The sequence below is a fragment of the Sorex fumeus genome, unplaced genomic scaffold, assembly GCF_029834395.1.
Source record: "Sorex fumeus unplaced genomic scaffold, SorFum_2.1 ptg000003l, whole genome shotgun sequence".
Classification (NCBI taxonomy): Eukaryota; Metazoa; Chordata; class Mammalia; order Eulipotyphla; family Soricidae; genus Sorex; species Sorex fumeus.
This window is the reverse complement of record NW_026606060.1, coordinates 24,715,390-24,734,626: the sequence shown is the minus strand read 5'-3', so window position 1 is coordinate 24,734,626 and position 19,237 is coordinate 24,715,390. Positions and strand designations below refer to the sequence as shown.

Here is a 19,237-nt window from a genome sequence, read left to right as displayed (position 1 = left end):
GTCTCCTAGAACTGTGAATAGTGATTCCCAAGCACTGAACTGGAAGTAGAGCATGAGAATCACCAAGTATGTCTCTCTGCAAAATAATAAAAATAACAATAAAAATAACAATAACAATCCTACCACACAAACAAATCAAGCTGCATATCTACAACCTAGAACATAGGTAGATATTCAAACTGTTACTCTGCTTTTATAGTATTCATGGCAGAGTTTTTCACTGTATCATTGTATCACTGTCATACCATTGGTCATCGATTTACTTGAGCGGGCACCAGTAATGTCTCCATTGGTCCCAGTCCTGAGATTTTAGCAGAGTTTTTAAAGACATAAAATATACCATATACCATTAATTAAATATGGTAGATAAGGGTTGTGGAAGTTGCCTTGGCATGCACCAAACCAAGGAGTGAACTTTTTTATGTCTCACTTGGGCTTTGGGCATGAGTCTGACTAAAACATTCAAGACTTGAAAGGTTTCCTCCTCTCTGTGAAAAGACAGTTTCAATGTTACATCTAATTGCAAAAACATTTATAAGGATGAAGAATCATTTGCCTTCCTTCAACTTTTTCCAGAGGTCCCCATGACTCTGAAATTTACTAAACAATTTTATCCTACTGTTATCATGGCAGTCACTCAAATATGGGAAACAACAGTTTGTCTCATAATTTTCTCCTTCAGTCAAATATTCATTATTTATCTTCTAGGATGGTAACCAAACCAATAACAATTCCCCTTACAGTATATAATCTCAGTATATAATAGAGTACATATACAGTATATAATCTCAGTAACAGGTAAGTAACGAATCATTTTCAACTCAATAATATTGTTATTTTAAACTTAACACTTAAAAGAATTCTCTAAATATAATCTTAGGAACATAGAAAAACACATATTGTATCCTCATGAAAATGGCATATCTTTTACCTACACTATAAGTCATGCATTCTCAAAATTTAATACCATTCTTTTAAACTTCAAAACTGTTAAAAGTTCTTAAGACTAAAGTAATTATTGTCCTTGCAAATATGTTATCCTCAGCCTCATATATTAAAAACAATATTGTACATTTGATAAATGGTTAGAAACAAATTACTTTATTTTAGGTACCTGAGGTGGTTTGGGCCACATTCAGTAATGCTAAAAGGATATTTTTGATTCTTTCCTCATGAGTGCCCCCTGGAAGTGCTCAGTGGACCATATATGGTGCTGGAGGGATCAAACTAATGTCAGCTGCACGTAAGGTGACCTCTTTAACCTCATACTATCTCTCTAGTTCCCCAATAAGCCTACTTTCATTTCCAAACCCATGACAGAACCCTGAAGTACAAGAATTTTGTAGTAAAAAAATTTAAAGAACGAGGAAATAATAGAAGGAGAGTCCAAAGAAAGGGAGAGGTGAAAAAGGTTTTATTCAAAGTGATTCAAAAGAGATAACAAAGGATGGGCCAGAGTAATAGTTGAGCAAGTAGAGTCATTGCCTTGAATGTGTCTGACTTAAGTTTGATCCCCAGTTCCACACATGGTCTGAGAACCGCCAGGAATAATCCTTGAGCAAAGAGTCAGGAGTAAACCCTGAACACCACTGGAAAAGAACTAAAGGTAGAAGAAAGGAAGGAAGGAAGTGAGGAAGAAGGAAGGAAGGAAGGAAGGAAGGAAGGAAGGAAGGAAGGAAGGAAGGAAGGAAGGAAGGAAGGAAGGAGGGAGGGAGGGAGGGAGGGAGGGAGGGAGGGAGGGAGGGAGGGAGGGAGGGAAGGGAGGGAGGGAAGGAAGGAAGGGAGGGAGGGAGGGAGGGAGGGAGGGAGGGAGGGAGGGACAGAAAGCAAAGGGGATAAATTAGAGATATACTAACATCAATATTCAGTATATAGCATTTCAAAAGGAGCTAGAGAGATAGTATAGCTGGTAATGCACTTATCTTGCAGACTATCAACCTGCAAGTGCCAGCATCCTATATTTCCCCTAACCACCACCAAGAGTGATTGCTGAACACAGAACATCGTCATCATCATCATCATCATCATCATCATCATCATCATCATCATCACCATTTCATGCAGAATAAAAGTCTTAGATTCTAAATAATAGTAAGAAAAGAGCAATCTTAAAGGAAGAGGGTGTTGAAATGAACTTTGTTGAAAGAAAAATTTCAAGCCACTCACCTAAAACAAGTTTCTACAACACACTAGAGTTATACACCTATCTCCAATTCCCTTCCCTATGAGAAAACTTTTACTTTATAATCATGCTGTATCTCTACCTTCTGCCTCTCAGTATAATATTAGTATGTTGATAGTGAAATAATTTTAATATATTTTATATTAACTTTTAAGAACTTCACATTTTTGTACATTGTTTCATTGATTTTTTTGCATCTTATTCATCATCTTTCAAATTTGTTTCTTCAAATCCAATCCAAATTGCTTCTTCCAATATTCTTATAACTTTGCATTCTTCCAGTGGATTTGCTTCTTTGTGCTTTACATTTTAGGACCATAGCCTTCTAGACCCTTTGTTTATTCCTTCTCAGGATAGCTACCAATGATACTGCACTGATCATGAAAATGAAACATATGGGTCTTTTCCTCCCATTTCTTAGTGAACAACGCATAACTGACACCTCATTCATGTCATGCAATTTAATGAGAAATTCAAATTTATTGTGGTAAAAATATTCAATGACCCACAAAAGGCAAGTTAAAATTACTTTCTGCTTCCATACATCCTAGTTAAGTATTATACAGTCTGAAATATCCTTTGAGTTGTATACAAATGATAGCTAGAAGACTGGAGATTGGGATAGAGAGGGAAAGTCCAGTGTAAAAGCACAGATGGAATTAACTGTTTAGCAATGAATAAAAGTTAGCAGAAAATACACATGGGAATATATTTCATCACAAAAACTTGCACACACAAACACAGTCATAATCTCAAAGTCACGGGTCATCCCTGAAGGATATATGCAAAGATTAACACCCATTTTCTGGAATGGTGCATTCTGCAATTTGCTTTGAGTTTGCAGCATTGGTGAAAACTGCTTTCTCATTGCTTGCAAGATATTCCCTATGGGTAGGGCACAGAGTAGCAAGCTTAACTTGGTGCTTCTGTACTTTCACAGCAGAAGGACCATTTAATCTCTGTGACCCTGCTCTTGCATGTTAGTCTTTAATTATACACATAATAATCAACACTGTCAACACTGTCATCTCTTAATAAAAAAGCAAATTATAATGAATCGGACTCACATAGAATTCCTCCACACCATCTACTTTATAAGTATTATTTAGAGCATATCTCTAATGATTTAGTTTAATAAATAAGCTCAATTTAATTGATGCCCCAATAATAATATACATAGAAAAAATTTAACTTATCCAATTAAGTTAGGCACTTTGGAAAGAAAATAATCAAACATAACTAACAATTTTATATTTATCTTTTAAATATTCTCCTATATAGTGATATCACATTGTCTGATTTATTGAGATAACCATGAGTGTGGACTTGAACTCATGTAATCCTGTTGAAAAACTAACTTAGTAAAAGAGGCCATTTTGAGTCAGAGGCAGAACCAATAAAGCACGTGGCAGATATGTTGAAATCCTGTGTGCTTTGGTCTTGGCTGTATTCACCAACTTAAAATGATCGTCATTTAGGGAATTGTGCCGGGATGTTTCATTATCCTGATATGATTATTCATATCAGAACTATTTGAATTAAACTCTTCTTACTTTCTCACTAGCATTTTTGAATACTGAAAAAAAAAGGAGAAAAAAAAGACCCTAAAGACAAAAATCCCAGAAATACAATAAGCAGGTTTTTTAAAATGGCCTGCAGAGTCTTCTGTTGAGAGGTTGTCTTGTCAAGTTATTGATGCACAAAAAGGCATGTGTCATGCATACTCCCACTTACAGCATGCTATAATTCAACGGAGAAGCCAACAAATACTGTCTACGGATTGAACTCTGTTCACATCTTTTAAAGTACTCAAATACTTTATAAGGAGCTTCTTATAACAAGATAAATGCTACCATCTTAAAAGCAAAAGATGAGTATTATTTGATTATGCAGTTCAAAAAGATCAATAAAAAAGATTCATAAGAATTTAGGCTCCCTTTCTTGTCTTTGTACTGCAAGAAAATCTTATATGAGAAGCAGTTTGTCACAGACATCACACAGTGGTTTAGAAGTAAATCTTTAGTGTCTGAGCACCTGGTCTATTCAGAATTAGAAATCACTATTTCTACCACTATGGAAACGGCACTCTTTTAAAGTCAAACTAACATGAAATATTGAGAAAGATTTGTTTCCACTATCTTTCTAAGATTTCTTCTAGAGCTGACTTACTAAGATTCCAGAAAAAAAAAAAAGCCTCATAAAACACAATGCAATCGAAGGATTCAGATAAAATAAAACAGACCTATATTTAATATAGGTGAATCAGAAACAAAGGAATTGCCAGTTAGGTTTTAATTAATACATTTAAAGATGCCCATAAAGATCATTGATGGAAATGCAAATTAACATAAATATAATGTAGTCAATGGTTTAATACTTCTGTCTTTATTTCAGTAAAAGCACGTGATTACATGTACAGTGAATTTAGATATAAAACTTAAGGTGGATACAGTTTAACTATTTATCCAGGTAGTCAAATTGACACTTATGATGAAACACAGTCCAAAATATTACTTTAGACATCTTCATAACGAATTGTTAAAGATTATGTCAAAGTTACTGCTAAGACTCACAATCTGTAAAGTACATGAACAGCTCACACTCATGTCCATAATGTTTTAAATGGTGATGATGCTCACAACATATTTTTTTGGGTCAGATATATAAAAGTATGACACTGCTGTCAGAACTCTTTGCATTTCTGAAGTGCTACTAGAATGGACAGCATTTGTCACAGAGGCAAAACCAAGGGCCATTCATTCTAGTCCCAGCAGAAAAAACTTAACTGATGTACTAAATTTATCCATAGGGTCCTTCATCCCTCTCTCCATGCCTGTGGCATGATCACCTTGAAGGGAATTGAATGAACAGTCCTTCTTAGTGACTAAGGAAAAAAAACACATGTTAGTGTTTTAAAATGGTAACACATTTATAGAGGTCTAGAACGTACCAGAAACCAGGGCTAACAAATTTCAGGAGAAAAGCTGACATACAGAACTTCAAATAGAATCTAAAACACAAGAATTTTTTTTTTTTAATGGGGAGTTGGACCACACCCACTGGTGCTCATGGGCTACTCCTGGCAGTGCTCAGGGGACTACAGGGTTCTGGGAATCAAACCAGGCTCTAGTTCCATCCACCTAAGACAAGTGCCTTACCTCTTGCTCTATCTCTCTGGCCCCCAAACCATTCTCTTCAAGCTGTTAAATAAACTCTTATAAAAACTCACTGAAAAAATCGCATTGACTAATTTAGAGAAATCATTTGGAAGGAATAGAAGACATCTGACTAATGCCACCGTTGCAGCTCCTTCAAATTCCACACTCAGCTCCAGGACCAACCCAGCTTACCTAATAGGTCAGTGTAAAGTGCCTGTTCCAGGTCACCCAGCATGGTCAGGATGACATCCTCGTCCAGCTGCGCCGTGCCTTCCCGCAGGCAGCTTTCTCCCTCCTCTTCAGCCCAGCTTCTGCTGCTGGGCCTGGAGGACACGTTCTCATCTTCCGACCTGCTGCCTTCATCGCTCTCGTCTTCCAAATCTTTCCTCGCCGACCACTCCCCCACGCCTCCACTGCGTGCCTGGTCGGCCGGCAGAAGGTTCCAGGCTTCGGAGCCACTGGCGTGGTACAGAGACTGGGCAGAACGCGAGAGGAACCTGGACAGAGAGCGTCTCTCGGAATCCTCGGATTCTCTCCGGCTGGCTTTGGCCGCGTTGCCAAACCAGTTGGAAATGCGCACAGTGGGTCTCCTCTCCCCCTCGCTGGTGAGGGATAGGTTGGTCAGGGACTTCTGTTTCTGAAGAGCACCAGCTCCCTTTCCTCGGACTTCTTTGCCCCGAAACACAGAGAGTCCAGCCGGCCGCTGCATGCCTCTGCCAATGGCTTCTTCTCAACTGGACTTCATAGGGTCTCTGGACAGCGAGAAGCAACCAGCCCCAGTGGTTTGAACGAACACGTGCAATTTGCCAAGAAAAGCCCAGGCCGGTTCAAAGAGCCACACAGCTACAGTCCGTTTAATCAGCGCCCCCCACGCGTGCTCGCCAGCTCATTTCCCCGCATCAGCAGTACTTACAAACATTGTGCTGGAACACAGGTGAGGCGTGAAAGAGTTCACCGCAGCCAGGGCTCCAGCTGAAAAGTAGTACAGAAAGCCCACTACGTGTCCCTGTCTTTATCCAATCATGTGGCTCGGCCGGAGGATGGGTGCACATTTCCCTCGAGCTCCTCTGTGTTCCCAAATGGGAGAGCGACGCGCCAGCGATGTCGCGGGCTTCTTTTTCCCAGCCTCTCCCCAGCCTGCCTTCGCGGATCTGCTTCTGCAGCCCCCGAGTGTAGATGTGCTGACAGGGAGCAGCATGGACAGCCTCAGCCTCAAAGGCCCCCCCAGGAAGCGCAGAAATTAAGCACCGGAGCCCAACCCTGCACGAGCCTCTCCCGGTTTTAGTATTCCACCTGCATTCTCCGAGCTACGGCTCTTCCTGGCTGCAGCCATGGATGCTGCTGGCTGCCATGGCAGCAAACATCCTGCTAAATTACAACAGAGGCAAGGAGGAAGCTGCGATCCGGTGCGGAATGCCACAGGTTTCCAAGCCGCGCCTGAAGGAGATGCTCCACGATTAAGCGCATACCAATTTAAATATCTGCCCCTCACCTAGCCTTGCGCGGGGACGCACGCAAACATGCACGTACACACACAGACACACACAGACACACAGACACAGACACACAGACACAGACACACACACACACACACACACACACACACACACACACACACTCCACATTCCACACCGAGAATGACAGCCTAATTTTCTATAGCTGCAGGCAGCTGAAAGAGGCAGACCTGTTTTCTGAATGTTGGGATTTGTGCTGTAAAAGCACAAATCAAATTCAAGCGTGTAAAGGATCTAAAAAACAAAACATGACATTCTCCACAGTGCACAGACAATGCTTTAAAGGGAAAGACTTCACCTTGTCCTTTAAAGTACAAATTCCAGAGCTTTTGGTGCTGAAACTATGCAGAAAAATCCTGGTGTGACAGTAAGAAAGCAAGATTTATTCCCCTAAAAATTAGCCAAAAAAGCCTCAAAAACCTCAGTGTCTTTTCCCCCAATAGTATTTACTCAAGTCATGTCATTGAAAGTTAGTGGCCAATGGGTGTAACGTGATTTGACAAAAATACAACAAAAAATTATATTTTGCTGTTCAGCAGATCCGAGTTTATTTCGTAAAACTTGTGCTGTATATTATGTCATAATTGGATAATTATTTTCAATATTTTTTTAAAAAGCTGAAAACTTTCAAGAAAATTTTTTTATCCTGTATAGCATATATTATACATTGCCCTAAAATTTTGAGTCTAGTTAAAGTCTTAAAAATTTATCTTGTATGCTAGACTTCCAATGAGAATTAAGAATAAGAGTATTAAAGAAAAAAATAACAAAACTCTTTGGGTTTTTTTTTTTCGCCCATAAATATTTCTTGGTAAAAGTGTTGTCAGGGATGTGAAGAAATGAAGAAAGACATAAAATATTAAATTATGTCACTAATGTTGATATACATTTCTATCTTTTCTGAAGTAAAATGATCAAATTAATTCTGACTTTTCAGTTTATGTTACTAGCCTCACCTAGGGTAAAGTCCTCTCTCTTAAATCTACAAATTAACATAATAAATGCATGCCCTATACCTTTACATATGATAATAACTTACTCTGCAAAGCTAATTATCTAAGCACAGACTCCAGGAAAATTGTATCTAGGTTCATTTCAAACAGATACACAAAAGAGAAAACAGAAAAAAAGTTATTACTATGAAAAATAGAAACAAACAGCAAAATAAATGTGTATATTATAAATACCAATTTTCAACTCTTTAAAATGTAATTGCACTTTAAAAAATGTGAATACAAATGTAAAATCATAGAAGGTAAGAATTATCCTAAAACAGTAACTAAAACACACTTTTTTAAAAAGATCAAAATGCCACTCCCCTTTGGCTTGCTTTCTTTCTTTCTTTCTTTCTTTCTTTCTTTCTTTCTTTCTTTTTTCTTCCTCCTTCTTCCCTCCCTCCCTCCCTCCTTTCTTTTTTTTCTTTTATTAAATCACTATGAGATACTCCTCTTTGGATTTCTAAGAATTTTTCTTTTCATTTAGTTATGAGTCAGTATATTACAAGGTAATGATCATGGTCAATCTGTAGATGTTATAAAACTGAAAAGTAGTATAGAAAGGCCACTACATTTAAGATGTGCAGAAGGTTAATCTTACTCACTCACAGGCTAAAGTAATAATCACATCCATGCCTAATCAAGGGTACTTGTGTGTCTGTTTGGACAATGGAACTCATACTGAATATTCAGAATCTTCTGGTGGGCTCATTAAACTGCAGCTTGCACCAAAAAAAAAGGAAGAAGAAGAAAAGAAGAGGAGGAGAAGGAGGAAGAGGAGTAGGAGGAGGAGGAGAAGGAGGAGAAGGAGGAGGAGGGGGAGGAGGAGGAGGAGGGGAGGAGGAGGAGAGGAGAAGGAGAAGGAGAAGGAGAAGAAGAAGAAGAAGAGGAAGAGGAAGAGGAAGAGGAAGAGGAAGAGGAGGAGGAGGAGGAGGAGGAGGGGAATAGAGGAGGAAGAGGAAGAAAGAAGAAGAAAGAATATGACAAGAACATAGTACTGATGGACAGAAACTTCCTCAAAGAAGGCACTGAGATAGCCAGTAACTATATAGAAAAAATGCTTAATATCACTTACCAGGGAAATGCAAATCAAAATGCACTGTAGCACTGTCCTTCCATTGTTTATCAATTTACTCAGTAACATCTCCATTGTGAGACTTGTTGCTACTGTGTTTGGCATATCGAATACATCACAGGTAGCTTGTCAGGCTTTTGCAAGATACTCTCAGTAGCTTGCTGGGCTCTCTGAGAGCCAAACACAGTAACAAGTGTCACAATGAAGATGTTACTGGGCCCGCTTGAGCAAATCAAAATGATAAAATTAAACTATTTATTATTATTTCTCACCTCCTACTGGTGATACTGACACACATTAGAAATAACAAAAATAACCGGTATTGGTATGGATATAGGTAAAAGGAACCCTCATCCACTGCAGGTGGGAATGTTGATTGGTTCAACCTTTTGGGAAAACAATATGGACACTTCTCAAATAACTAAGACTTATTTAACTATTTAACCTACATGATCCAGCAATTTCACCTAAGGGTCAAAAAACTCTAATCATAAAAGATAGCTCAAGACTTTGAAATAACCATGAGCCAAAAATTGATGACTGTGTATAGAAACTTTGACATAATATTACACAATAAAACACTATTCAGCTTTAAGAGAAGATGAAATCATGCAATTTGCTGCTATGTGGATGGACCTGTGAAGTATCATGATGAGAGAAATTAGAAAGAGAGGGAGAGACACATTATAATCTCTCTCATATATGCGCTTTAAAGAAGCACAGTAGGGGAATAATAAAAGGCCAATAGCTACATAATCTAATAACTTATCTATAGAACTGAGCTTCCATGGTAGCGAGAAGTGGATGGGGGAGAATATATTGAAGGGGTGGGAAGCCAAGGCTGAGGGGGGGACTCTGAGAAAATGACAGAAGCAAATAGACATTCTGGGGTCAGGGAGTGGAGTTGAAAAGTACTCATGAAACCTTATCATTGACAGTATTGTAAAATTGTAAATCACAGTGACTATCATACATATCATATATACTAATACACATGTACTGTCCTCCCATTGTTCATCGATTTGCTCGAGCGGGCCCAGTAACGTCTCCATTGTGAGACTTGTTGTTACTGTGTTTGGCATATTGAATACATCACAGGTAGCTTGCCAGGCTTTGCTGTGCAGGCAAGATACTCTCGGTAGCTTGCTGGGCTCTTCAAGAGGGGCGAGGAATCAAACCCGGCTTGGCCGGGGTGGTTGCGTGCAAGGCAAACGCCCTACCGCTGTGCTATTGCTCCAGCCCACACAATATAATATATAAATATATAATATAAAGATGAAAATAAGTATATAAATAGATTTCTGGGTGCTGGGTTGGGAGTAGTACAGTGGTCAGAGGGCAGATCGGGTTCCATTTCCAGCACCACATTCCCAAGCACCATAAGGTGTAGGCCTGGAGACTCCAGGATTAGAGCCCAGATGGCTTCAAGAATCATTGCTGGGACCCCCGAAGATTCTGAGCACAGACCCACACTGAATATTTACTCACTCAGTAATTTTCAAAGGGGGTTGAGACATTTCTAATATATACTGTATACATCAGCAGATGGGCTGGAGCAATAGCATAGCAGGTAGGGCATTTGCTTTGCATGCGGCCAACCTGGGTTCAATTCCTCTGTCCCTCTCGGAGAACCCGGCAAGTACCAAGAGTATCCTGCCCGCACAGCAAACCCTGGCAAGCTCCCCATTGTGTATTCAATATGCCAAAAAGAGTAACAACAAGTTTCACAATGGAGACATCACTGGTGCCGGCTGAGCAAATTGATGAATAACGGGAGGACATTGCTAAAAGTGCTAACATCAGCAGATGCTTTGTTTCTGAAACTACCTGACTGAGACTACTGAAGGTGATTTTTCTTCTGAAGGTGATTTTTCTTTAAATGGGTCTTTTCCTCCCCCACCCACGCCCCCCACTTCCCTAACCCCAGGTGACATTCAGCAATATGGGGAGATATTTGGTGTTGTCATACCTTGGGGGATGTGGTGCTTCAAAATCTAAGGGATAGAAGAAGAGAATATTATGGGCTCTACAATAGTAGGCAAAACTGCCCTGCCACAATGATGCAGATTTCAGTCATGACAGTGTCAACATTGAGACATTTGGGGCTAGATTGGGTTATGTTCCACTTATAATTTAGAAATTTCAGGAGCTACCATGAGCAAAAATGTAGTTTGAAACCACTATTCGTGATCTTGTGTCCCAGTTCTAATCTATGTACCTTTTCTACTTAAAGAGCAATTCCAATCTGCTTTATGTTAATCTCATAACAGAGGGAAAGGAGAGGAAAGATCAGAAGAATGCTCCTAGATTTCCTGATCAGGATGATCCATACTCTGTTTCAACTCAGTGATCAAGTCCAGTCACATGGTACATCCTAATTGACCTCCATGGAGGTGAACCCCAGGAAAGAGAGCACTAAACCTTTTGAAGGCAATGAGGAGGGATGAGAAATACTTGGAAGAAATAAATCTAAGAAAACAAATCTTAAAAAAATTGTTTCTTTCTTTAAAGATACTGTTGACAACTTATACTTAAGGTAATTTTTCCACTGAGACTACAAAAAAACAAGATTACTTCAAATAACCATGGAGAAACATCCCCCCTCCTCCCTAGTATGCCTTGAGTATGCATTGATACATGGGCACAGTTTTACATACATATATATGTGTGTGTGTATATATATATATTCATGCACATAAATGTACATTAGGAGGAAGAAGCCTAGGTGCAGAGGAGACAAATATGCCCAACCAATATTAAAAATGTGAATCCCTTTGACTTTTCTGAGGCCAACATTAAAATAAAGCCTCCACAATGTCCTGAAGAGAAATGCTTTTCATTTCTCTAGTACACATAATTATAAAGTTGCTATTTAAGTCAAAGATCTAAACTGATTTAAGTGACCTGAGCTTGATCTTTTAAATCTTCATAAACACTCAAGAAAAAGGCAATTGAAGTGACTGTTTAGAAAGGTCTTAAATGCCAAATATTTCCCATATTCAATATAAAATTTGATAAGTCAGAAAACTACTTGTAAATATTAGCTTACTGTTCAGTCTAAATTCTTACTTCTCAAGAGATTTCCTGAATGCAACCAATTATTTTATTTCTTTTTTTTTAAGATGACATGCCGGACTTGCTGATACTAAATCAGTTTGACATCTATCAACATTAACTTGAATGTAAATTCTACATAAAGGTTAAAAGTGCATTAAATAGATATTATACATATTGGTAGGCAACCTTATACAAGAACTGAGAGAAGTGCAAGCATAAACCTACACAGAGAAAAAAATCTATAAACCTTATTGAATGACTTTACAGGAGAATGAAAAATAAAATTCACTTTACATTTGGCAGAATCTCTTGGCCCTTGATAAAAGGGGTAATTTCTGAGGCCAAATTCTTTTTGTCAATGACTATGAGAATAAAACTCAGGTCAAAGCAGTAAATTTAAATCATCAATTCAGCCAGACTTATAATATCAAGGTCATGTAATATTTCTTAATGGTCAGGCTAGTAGCAAGAAGCTCACATAAATCTTGTAACAAATGACATAAAACATTTACCTATATAAAATAATTAATGGAACCATCATCATCAGACCCTTATCAATCAAGAGCGCTCCTTCCTTAGAACATGGAAAATGAAAAAAATTAATGCGAGACATAAAGACTTTGTAAGAAATATGAAGTCTCCAATTTTTAAGACTTTTTTAAATAATTTTTTTAAAGAACAGTTTTTCCAGGACACATTTTATGGAGTGTCATTCATTTCTGTTACTTATCTTCCATCATAGATTAATTGTGTATAAACTTAAACTACCATTTTATTGTAAAGACAATGTCTTTATAACTTCAAGCAAGTTATGGTGTAGATAATCTAGATAACTAGGCTTCCTAGAAAATTTAGTGAATATGGACGCTATAGCCATGCCTTTACACTCTGCGCCAGGCTGTTTCATTTGGGGCAAGCTGAAGGGAGGCGGATGAGGCCCCTCCCTGTCCCAAGGAGCCAGTCCTGGCAGCCAAAATCTCCAGAACTCAACCGCCACCATGATCACGGCCGTTCTCCACACGCTCGAGTGTGGACCTGTTCCTGGACATCTCATGTTTTATGTCACTATAATTCTAAGAGTAGCACACCACATTTGGTGGGGTTTAAAGTAGAAGGCAACCAAACTTAGGGGGAAATATATTTTTACAGATGTATGTACACACACACATATGTGTATATATATATATATGCACACAAGGCTCAACTTTTAACAACATGTTACTAATCTCTTATAGAAGGGCTTAATGGCTTCTGGGTGAAATGCAAGAATCTTCACACACCTTCTTCTAAGAAAACTTTTTTGATCATTTTTAGCAGATTATTCATAACAATACAAAATAAATTATTTTTGGTTCTGCTTTGGGGCATGGGTTGGGGTTCAGGATGACAGCATCCAAATTTTGGGGGTGGGAAGGTGGTATGGTAATGAGATTGGTGCTCGAATATTAAATGTAATCAAATATTGTGAACTACTTTATAAAGATAAAATAAAAATTAAAAAATAAAATTTAGTAAATGTGTCTAAGGACCTCTAAGGTTTGAAATGTAAACCATTCAGGTTTGCTTCTGAAGGAAATCACAAATATTACATGTCATAACATCTCTCAGGCCATTTACTTTAAAAAAAAAAGGGGGGAGGGTTTTCCCTGAGTAATGAATCAGAAACATGGATGGAAGCAAGAGAAATAGTTTCAGACATGTCATGTTCAGATTTATCCTCTAATGACATTGAGCTCATTCTCTCCAGCTTAAGGCTCTATTTTCACTTGAGAGTAAAGATAATTGCCAACAGCTCCAAGCTTTCTTTGATTAGCTTTAAGACTAATGAAAGGAGTCTGTATCCTAATAGTCTCAGGTACAGTTCCTAGATTATTTCTCACTTGGATCTGATTGAACTGAACTGGGTCACATGCCTATTCCTAAAATATCACCTCAGAGAGCCAGAGAAACAGCACAGGGATTACAATTCTTGCCTTGCCTGTGGCTGACTGGATGAATCCCTAGGAGTCCATATGGTTCCCCCAAGCACTGCCTGGAATGATTCTTGAGCACAGAGGCAGGAATAGACCATGAGCTCTGCTGTGTGACCCAAACACCAAAAGAGAAGGGAATGGATGGAAAGGGCAGGGGATGGGAGAACAGGGAGAGTAGAGGAGAGAAAGGCAGTCACTGAGGTAACTGAGAATGAGTTGGTCTGATTAGATCTGATTGGGCTCTGATTCCTGCAGAGAAAACCAAGTGGTGTTCATAGTAGATAGGGCACAGATGCAAACAGGTAGATCTTGACCAGGACTTCAAGGTTGTGTGAAATATACAGTGCTTAATATAAATTTTTATCCACTCGCACCCTTTTCTAGACTCAGTATATAATGTTTTGGTTCTTTGTGTTTGGGGGGTCACAGCCAGCTATGCTCAAGGATTATTACTGGGTCTGTGCTCAGGATTCCCTCCTGGTGAGCTCAGAGGATCATATATGATACTGGGGATTGAACCTATGTTGGCCTCATGCAAGGCAAGTGCCATATGCGCTGTACTATCCCACAGATTCTGACACAGTATGTAATTTATGTGTGCATATATATTAGAATATATGTGCACAAAGATAATACATTATATATAATACATTATATAATAATACGTTATTATATAATATATACATATTTTAAGGCTTCCCCAAGTTGTACAGACTTAAAAAATCACAAAAATTCATAAAAATCTTAGTCCGCAAAGACCAACTCTACCAGAGTTGTACATCAGTAAGGCCAATTTATCCCAGGATCAGGAAACAATCTCTCCCAAATAAGGCTGCTATATAAACATCAAGTAAATAGAGTTTGACAGTATCAATAATTTTGAAAACTTTTGGGTATAGACAGTCAACAAGTTAACAAGATTCTGATGGACTTAAAAGATGTGCCTAGTTTTATATGAACATTATACTTGAGGTGGAATTTCTATTCCTGGTTATTTTCATTAAACCATTAAACTTATTCTTTTTTGGACTGTTATATCCCAAATTCTTTCAACTATTAGACCTCTACAGTAGAAATGATGGAAATGATTCTTTTATGTTCTGTATAACTCCTTCCAGCTAAGTGAGTTGTTCCCACTATGAGCTGTGCTTGTGTTCCATAGGAGAACTTGGACCAGCAGGTGTAAACTGATGATTAATGAAAAGATGGATGGAAGATTAAAGCCTATCTCACAACAATCTAATAGTTTTAAAAATATAATAGACACTTCACCAAAAAATAACCAAGAAACAATTACAATTGCTAAATAGATGCAAGAAGAGTCCAGTATTTTTTTAGAACTTTTTTTCTTTTTTTAAATGTTTCATTGAATCACTATGAGACACAAATGTTTTATTGAATCACTATGAGACACAAAGCTATTTATGATGGAGTTTCAGTAATACAACGATTGAGTTCCAGCCATACAATGTACACGCATCCAACTCCTCACCAATGTACATTTCCTACCAACAATTATCTCCAGTTTACCTCCTGCCCCTCCTCCCTCCAGCTTTCCTCTAAGGTAGGTGGCAAGTATCTCTAACTCACTCTAAAGTGGGAACTTAGTGATAAAGTGCCTATGTCATTTATAGATTTCCTAGCAGCTAGGATATAGTAATAACAACAGATATCAGAAAAAAAAGAAAAGGCAGAATGGGTCAAGAAAATCTGTTTTTAAATCAAATTGAATTAAATTTTATCATTATTTAGGTATCACAGTGTCCAATAACATGCATATTAGTGCTTATACCTCTACTGCCACCTAAGTATTAAAAGCTCTTTATCACTTTATTTATGACACTTATAGTCTGTCCCAGCACTGAACCCCCACCTGATAATCTCAGAGTTGTCAGAGTTCAAGGGGGCTATTAATAAAATCTTCTTTTAAAAATGTATGACTGGTATATGGGAGCATTCTGGAACCAAAGAGGATAAAATAATGAGGAGAAAGAAATTAAAAAGGTAGAGGAGAAAATAATCCAGGAACATGTGAAGCAAATGAGTAGAAATTTTTCATCTTGTTAAACAGGGCTTAAAACATTCTTTTTTCTGGCTTTATTTTTGTTTCTGTGAATCAACATCAAGATCATCAATTAAGATATGTGATAGAATAGAGGGAAATGGGTAAAAGAGCTTGTGTGCATGCAAAAGAAAACATATATCAAACAAAACATTGCAAGGCCACCATACAGCTGACCCCGAACACCTCTGGGCCCGAACATCACAGTATCACTGTGTCCAACCACTGAGTCACCAGGTTCACACAGCCAGGCTGAGTATCCCTAGAAAAGGACCTTCCAGCATTAGTTGAGAGGCTCCTCCAAACAAAAAGTGAAGGAATAGGATAAGTGTTTCAATGGGTTGGGATAAAAAGGAAAGCCATATGATTTTATGATGACTTGGGTATGTTTCTATATGACAAAAACATTTTTTTTAAAAAATGGACCAAACAACCATGGAGTGGTTGCTAGACAATAGCAAATATTCACTTGAAGTTGGTAACCACAAATGTTGAGTCAATCCTATAAAGAGATTATGTGTTTTTCTCTAAATCCATTCATTAGCTGGGATGGAAGAGTGGGGAGTCAAACGTAATTGGATATATAACTTCCCCAAATGATACAATGAAGTGAAAGTGTTGTTGGGTTTATGCGAATATGTGTAGTGAAATGATATTTAGTTAGTATAGGAATTCAACTTATTAAGGAGGGAAGGAGGATTATGCAGAAATTGGTGAGGGGCATTCAAGGGTCAAGTAATTGGAAATTCTGGAAAATCATTAGTGTGGATGATGGAACAAAAAAACAGGGGCATACAGAACCCGAATGGAGTTTGTGAAAGTGGGGTTTTGGATCAGTAGCAGATTTTGATAATGCCTAGACCTGGTATGACCATAAAAAAAGGCAATTTAGGAGGGATAAAAGACAAGATCATTGGAAGTAAAGCCAGGACAATGCACACATGACAATAATTCTTTCCTCAGTGGCCTACCAGAATATTCCCATCAAGATTTCTACAACAGTATAACTGACTTCATGATTTATTAAAAAGAAAAGATTATCAACTTTGTTCCATAATATCTCTGGGTCACACAGAGAATTCTTACAACTATTAGAGGCTATTTTATTTTATTTTAGTTTTTTTTTTTTTTTTTTTTTTGCTTTTTGGATCACACCTGGCAATTCATAGGGGTTACTCCTGGCTCTGCACGCAGGAATTACTCCTGGCAATACTCAGGGGACCATAAGGTATGCTAGAAATCGAACCCGGGTTGGCCGTGTGCAAGGTAAACAACTTGTCCTACCCACTGTGCTATCACTCCAGTCTGTAGAGGCTATTTAAAACAAATGATAATTTAAACATACACTGTCAGATCAACATTATGAAAGCAAATTTATTTGCTATTTTTTCTTTTATTATATTTTAATTTAATTTGGGGTATACAGTTTATCATTATACATAGATAATTTTTGCTATAAGATATTATATCTCCTAATAAATCCATTAAATTGCAGCCAAGTGTTATTTATATTTCATTTTCAAGTATTCCTCTGAAACATGAGAACATTAAATGGAAACTAAACATTTTTGAAATGAATAGTGGACAGAAAAGAATTAAGAAAAAGATAAATATGAAGTTTTGTTTTCATTATAGAGCCTCAGTGATTTTAGAAAAATGTAATGTTCCTTTCTGTAATTTACATTAAAAATATAATTCAAATTGTACTAGGTAACATAATTTACAGGGTTTGGTCCAAAATTTTCACTAACATAATGATACCAATTAAAGGCATTCAAAAATGAAGAGATATAGGAAGGTATGACTCTTTATGCCTCACTGGGTTTAAAGAAGTATGCTCACAATACAGATAAATAGTATCAATATGACCATGGAGATGCTTGAGCAGGCATATCCTCTAAGTATTTAAACAAACATATAAATAAATACCATACCATAACTAAATCTGGTGTCATCAATTCTATCCTTACTAATACTAATACTAATCCTTTGATGAAATTACCATGAAATCTCTAATGTCATATGAAATAAATGAGCTTAATTCTAGTGTGAACTCTTAATCTTTTGATCTATTTTTGTTGTAAGTAACCAACCATGATTGTTGCCATAATGGCTGATGTTTGCCAAAGTGTGCAAAATGGAAAAAAAATAACCCACAAGTTTGTGATATGGTTTCTTCCATACATTTCAGAACAATATGTTTCAGTTCTTGGAGCACAAGAGTATATTTTTAAATTAAGAATTATTCAAGTGCTTTAATTTGGAAAATACAAGCCTGAGTTAAAGAATAAAAAATAATAGATATATCTCTACTTCCACATAATATTAGAAACAGACTAAAGCTTCATGAAATATCTCTCCTCTTATAAGCAAGGTATTTTCCTAGAAACCTATTCAGTAATTTATGCATATAGACCTATATACTTGTATATAATGCAATTATAGCAACAACAACTACCACCACCACCAAAAGTTTCATATATGCTTAGACTACTCTGGGTCCTACGAAGATCTTTGACTTTAAATAGAGAATTATTTTCCATGCACTTAAAAATATGACAAAGTAGTTCTGGAATATATGTGTGTTATATTTATATTGTATTTATAGTATTCAAAATATAGAAAATGTTTTTCTAATCAGATTTTTACCAAAATGTACATTTAATAATACTTTTATTATAACCATATACACTAATACAAATATATTCCAGAGTTGCCTTATCAGTAATTAAAGACTCCCCAGCTTTTTTATAATTAAATTTAACTTGACAGAAGACTGTAATGACTTAGAATAACAGTCGTTGAAAGCACTTTACAAAATTTTCAATGAGCAAAAATATTATCCTAAGAATACACAATTACCAAAGAATCTCTGAAGCATGAGATACTTTCAACACATTTTTCCATAAGAGTAGTATAGGAAAATATATAATTTATAAAAAATACTAATGGAGAGATTAGAAAAATCCTGAGGTTTGTTCTACTTGCCAATTAGGTCACTTACCAGATATCTCCTCTAGGCACTGCTTGGCGGTCTTACTATATGATAAATCCATCTTCGTAGGACTGGTACAGGAGTCAGCAGATGGTAATGGAGTGCCTTCATTTTCTGAATGTGCTCTGAAATGAACCAAGAAGACAGACCAATAGCAATTGTTGTCACCAGTGACTAATTAAGCTTATCTACTACAAGAAGTGTATTAGACACTTTCTAGCAAGGT

General features: G+C 37.2%; 1 protein-coding gene across 2 annotated transcripts in view; it reads right to left on the bottom strand.

The window, feature by feature from the left end:
• Positions 1-19,237, bottom strand: part of NAV3 (neuron navigator 3) — a 648,555-nt gene that overhangs the window by 173,949 nt on the left and 455,369 nt on the right. The window contains exon 9 of one of the 2 annotated variants that reach the window (XM_056114248.1): positions 19,021-19,136. In XM_056114248.1, the coding sequence (XP_055970223.1) occupies positions 19,021-19,136 (116 nt within the window). Of the gene's footprint in view, positions 1-5,532; positions 6,156-19,020; positions 19,137-19,237 lie in introns of those variants that run through there. The other variant, XM_056114239.1, reaches the window with a different exon arrangement.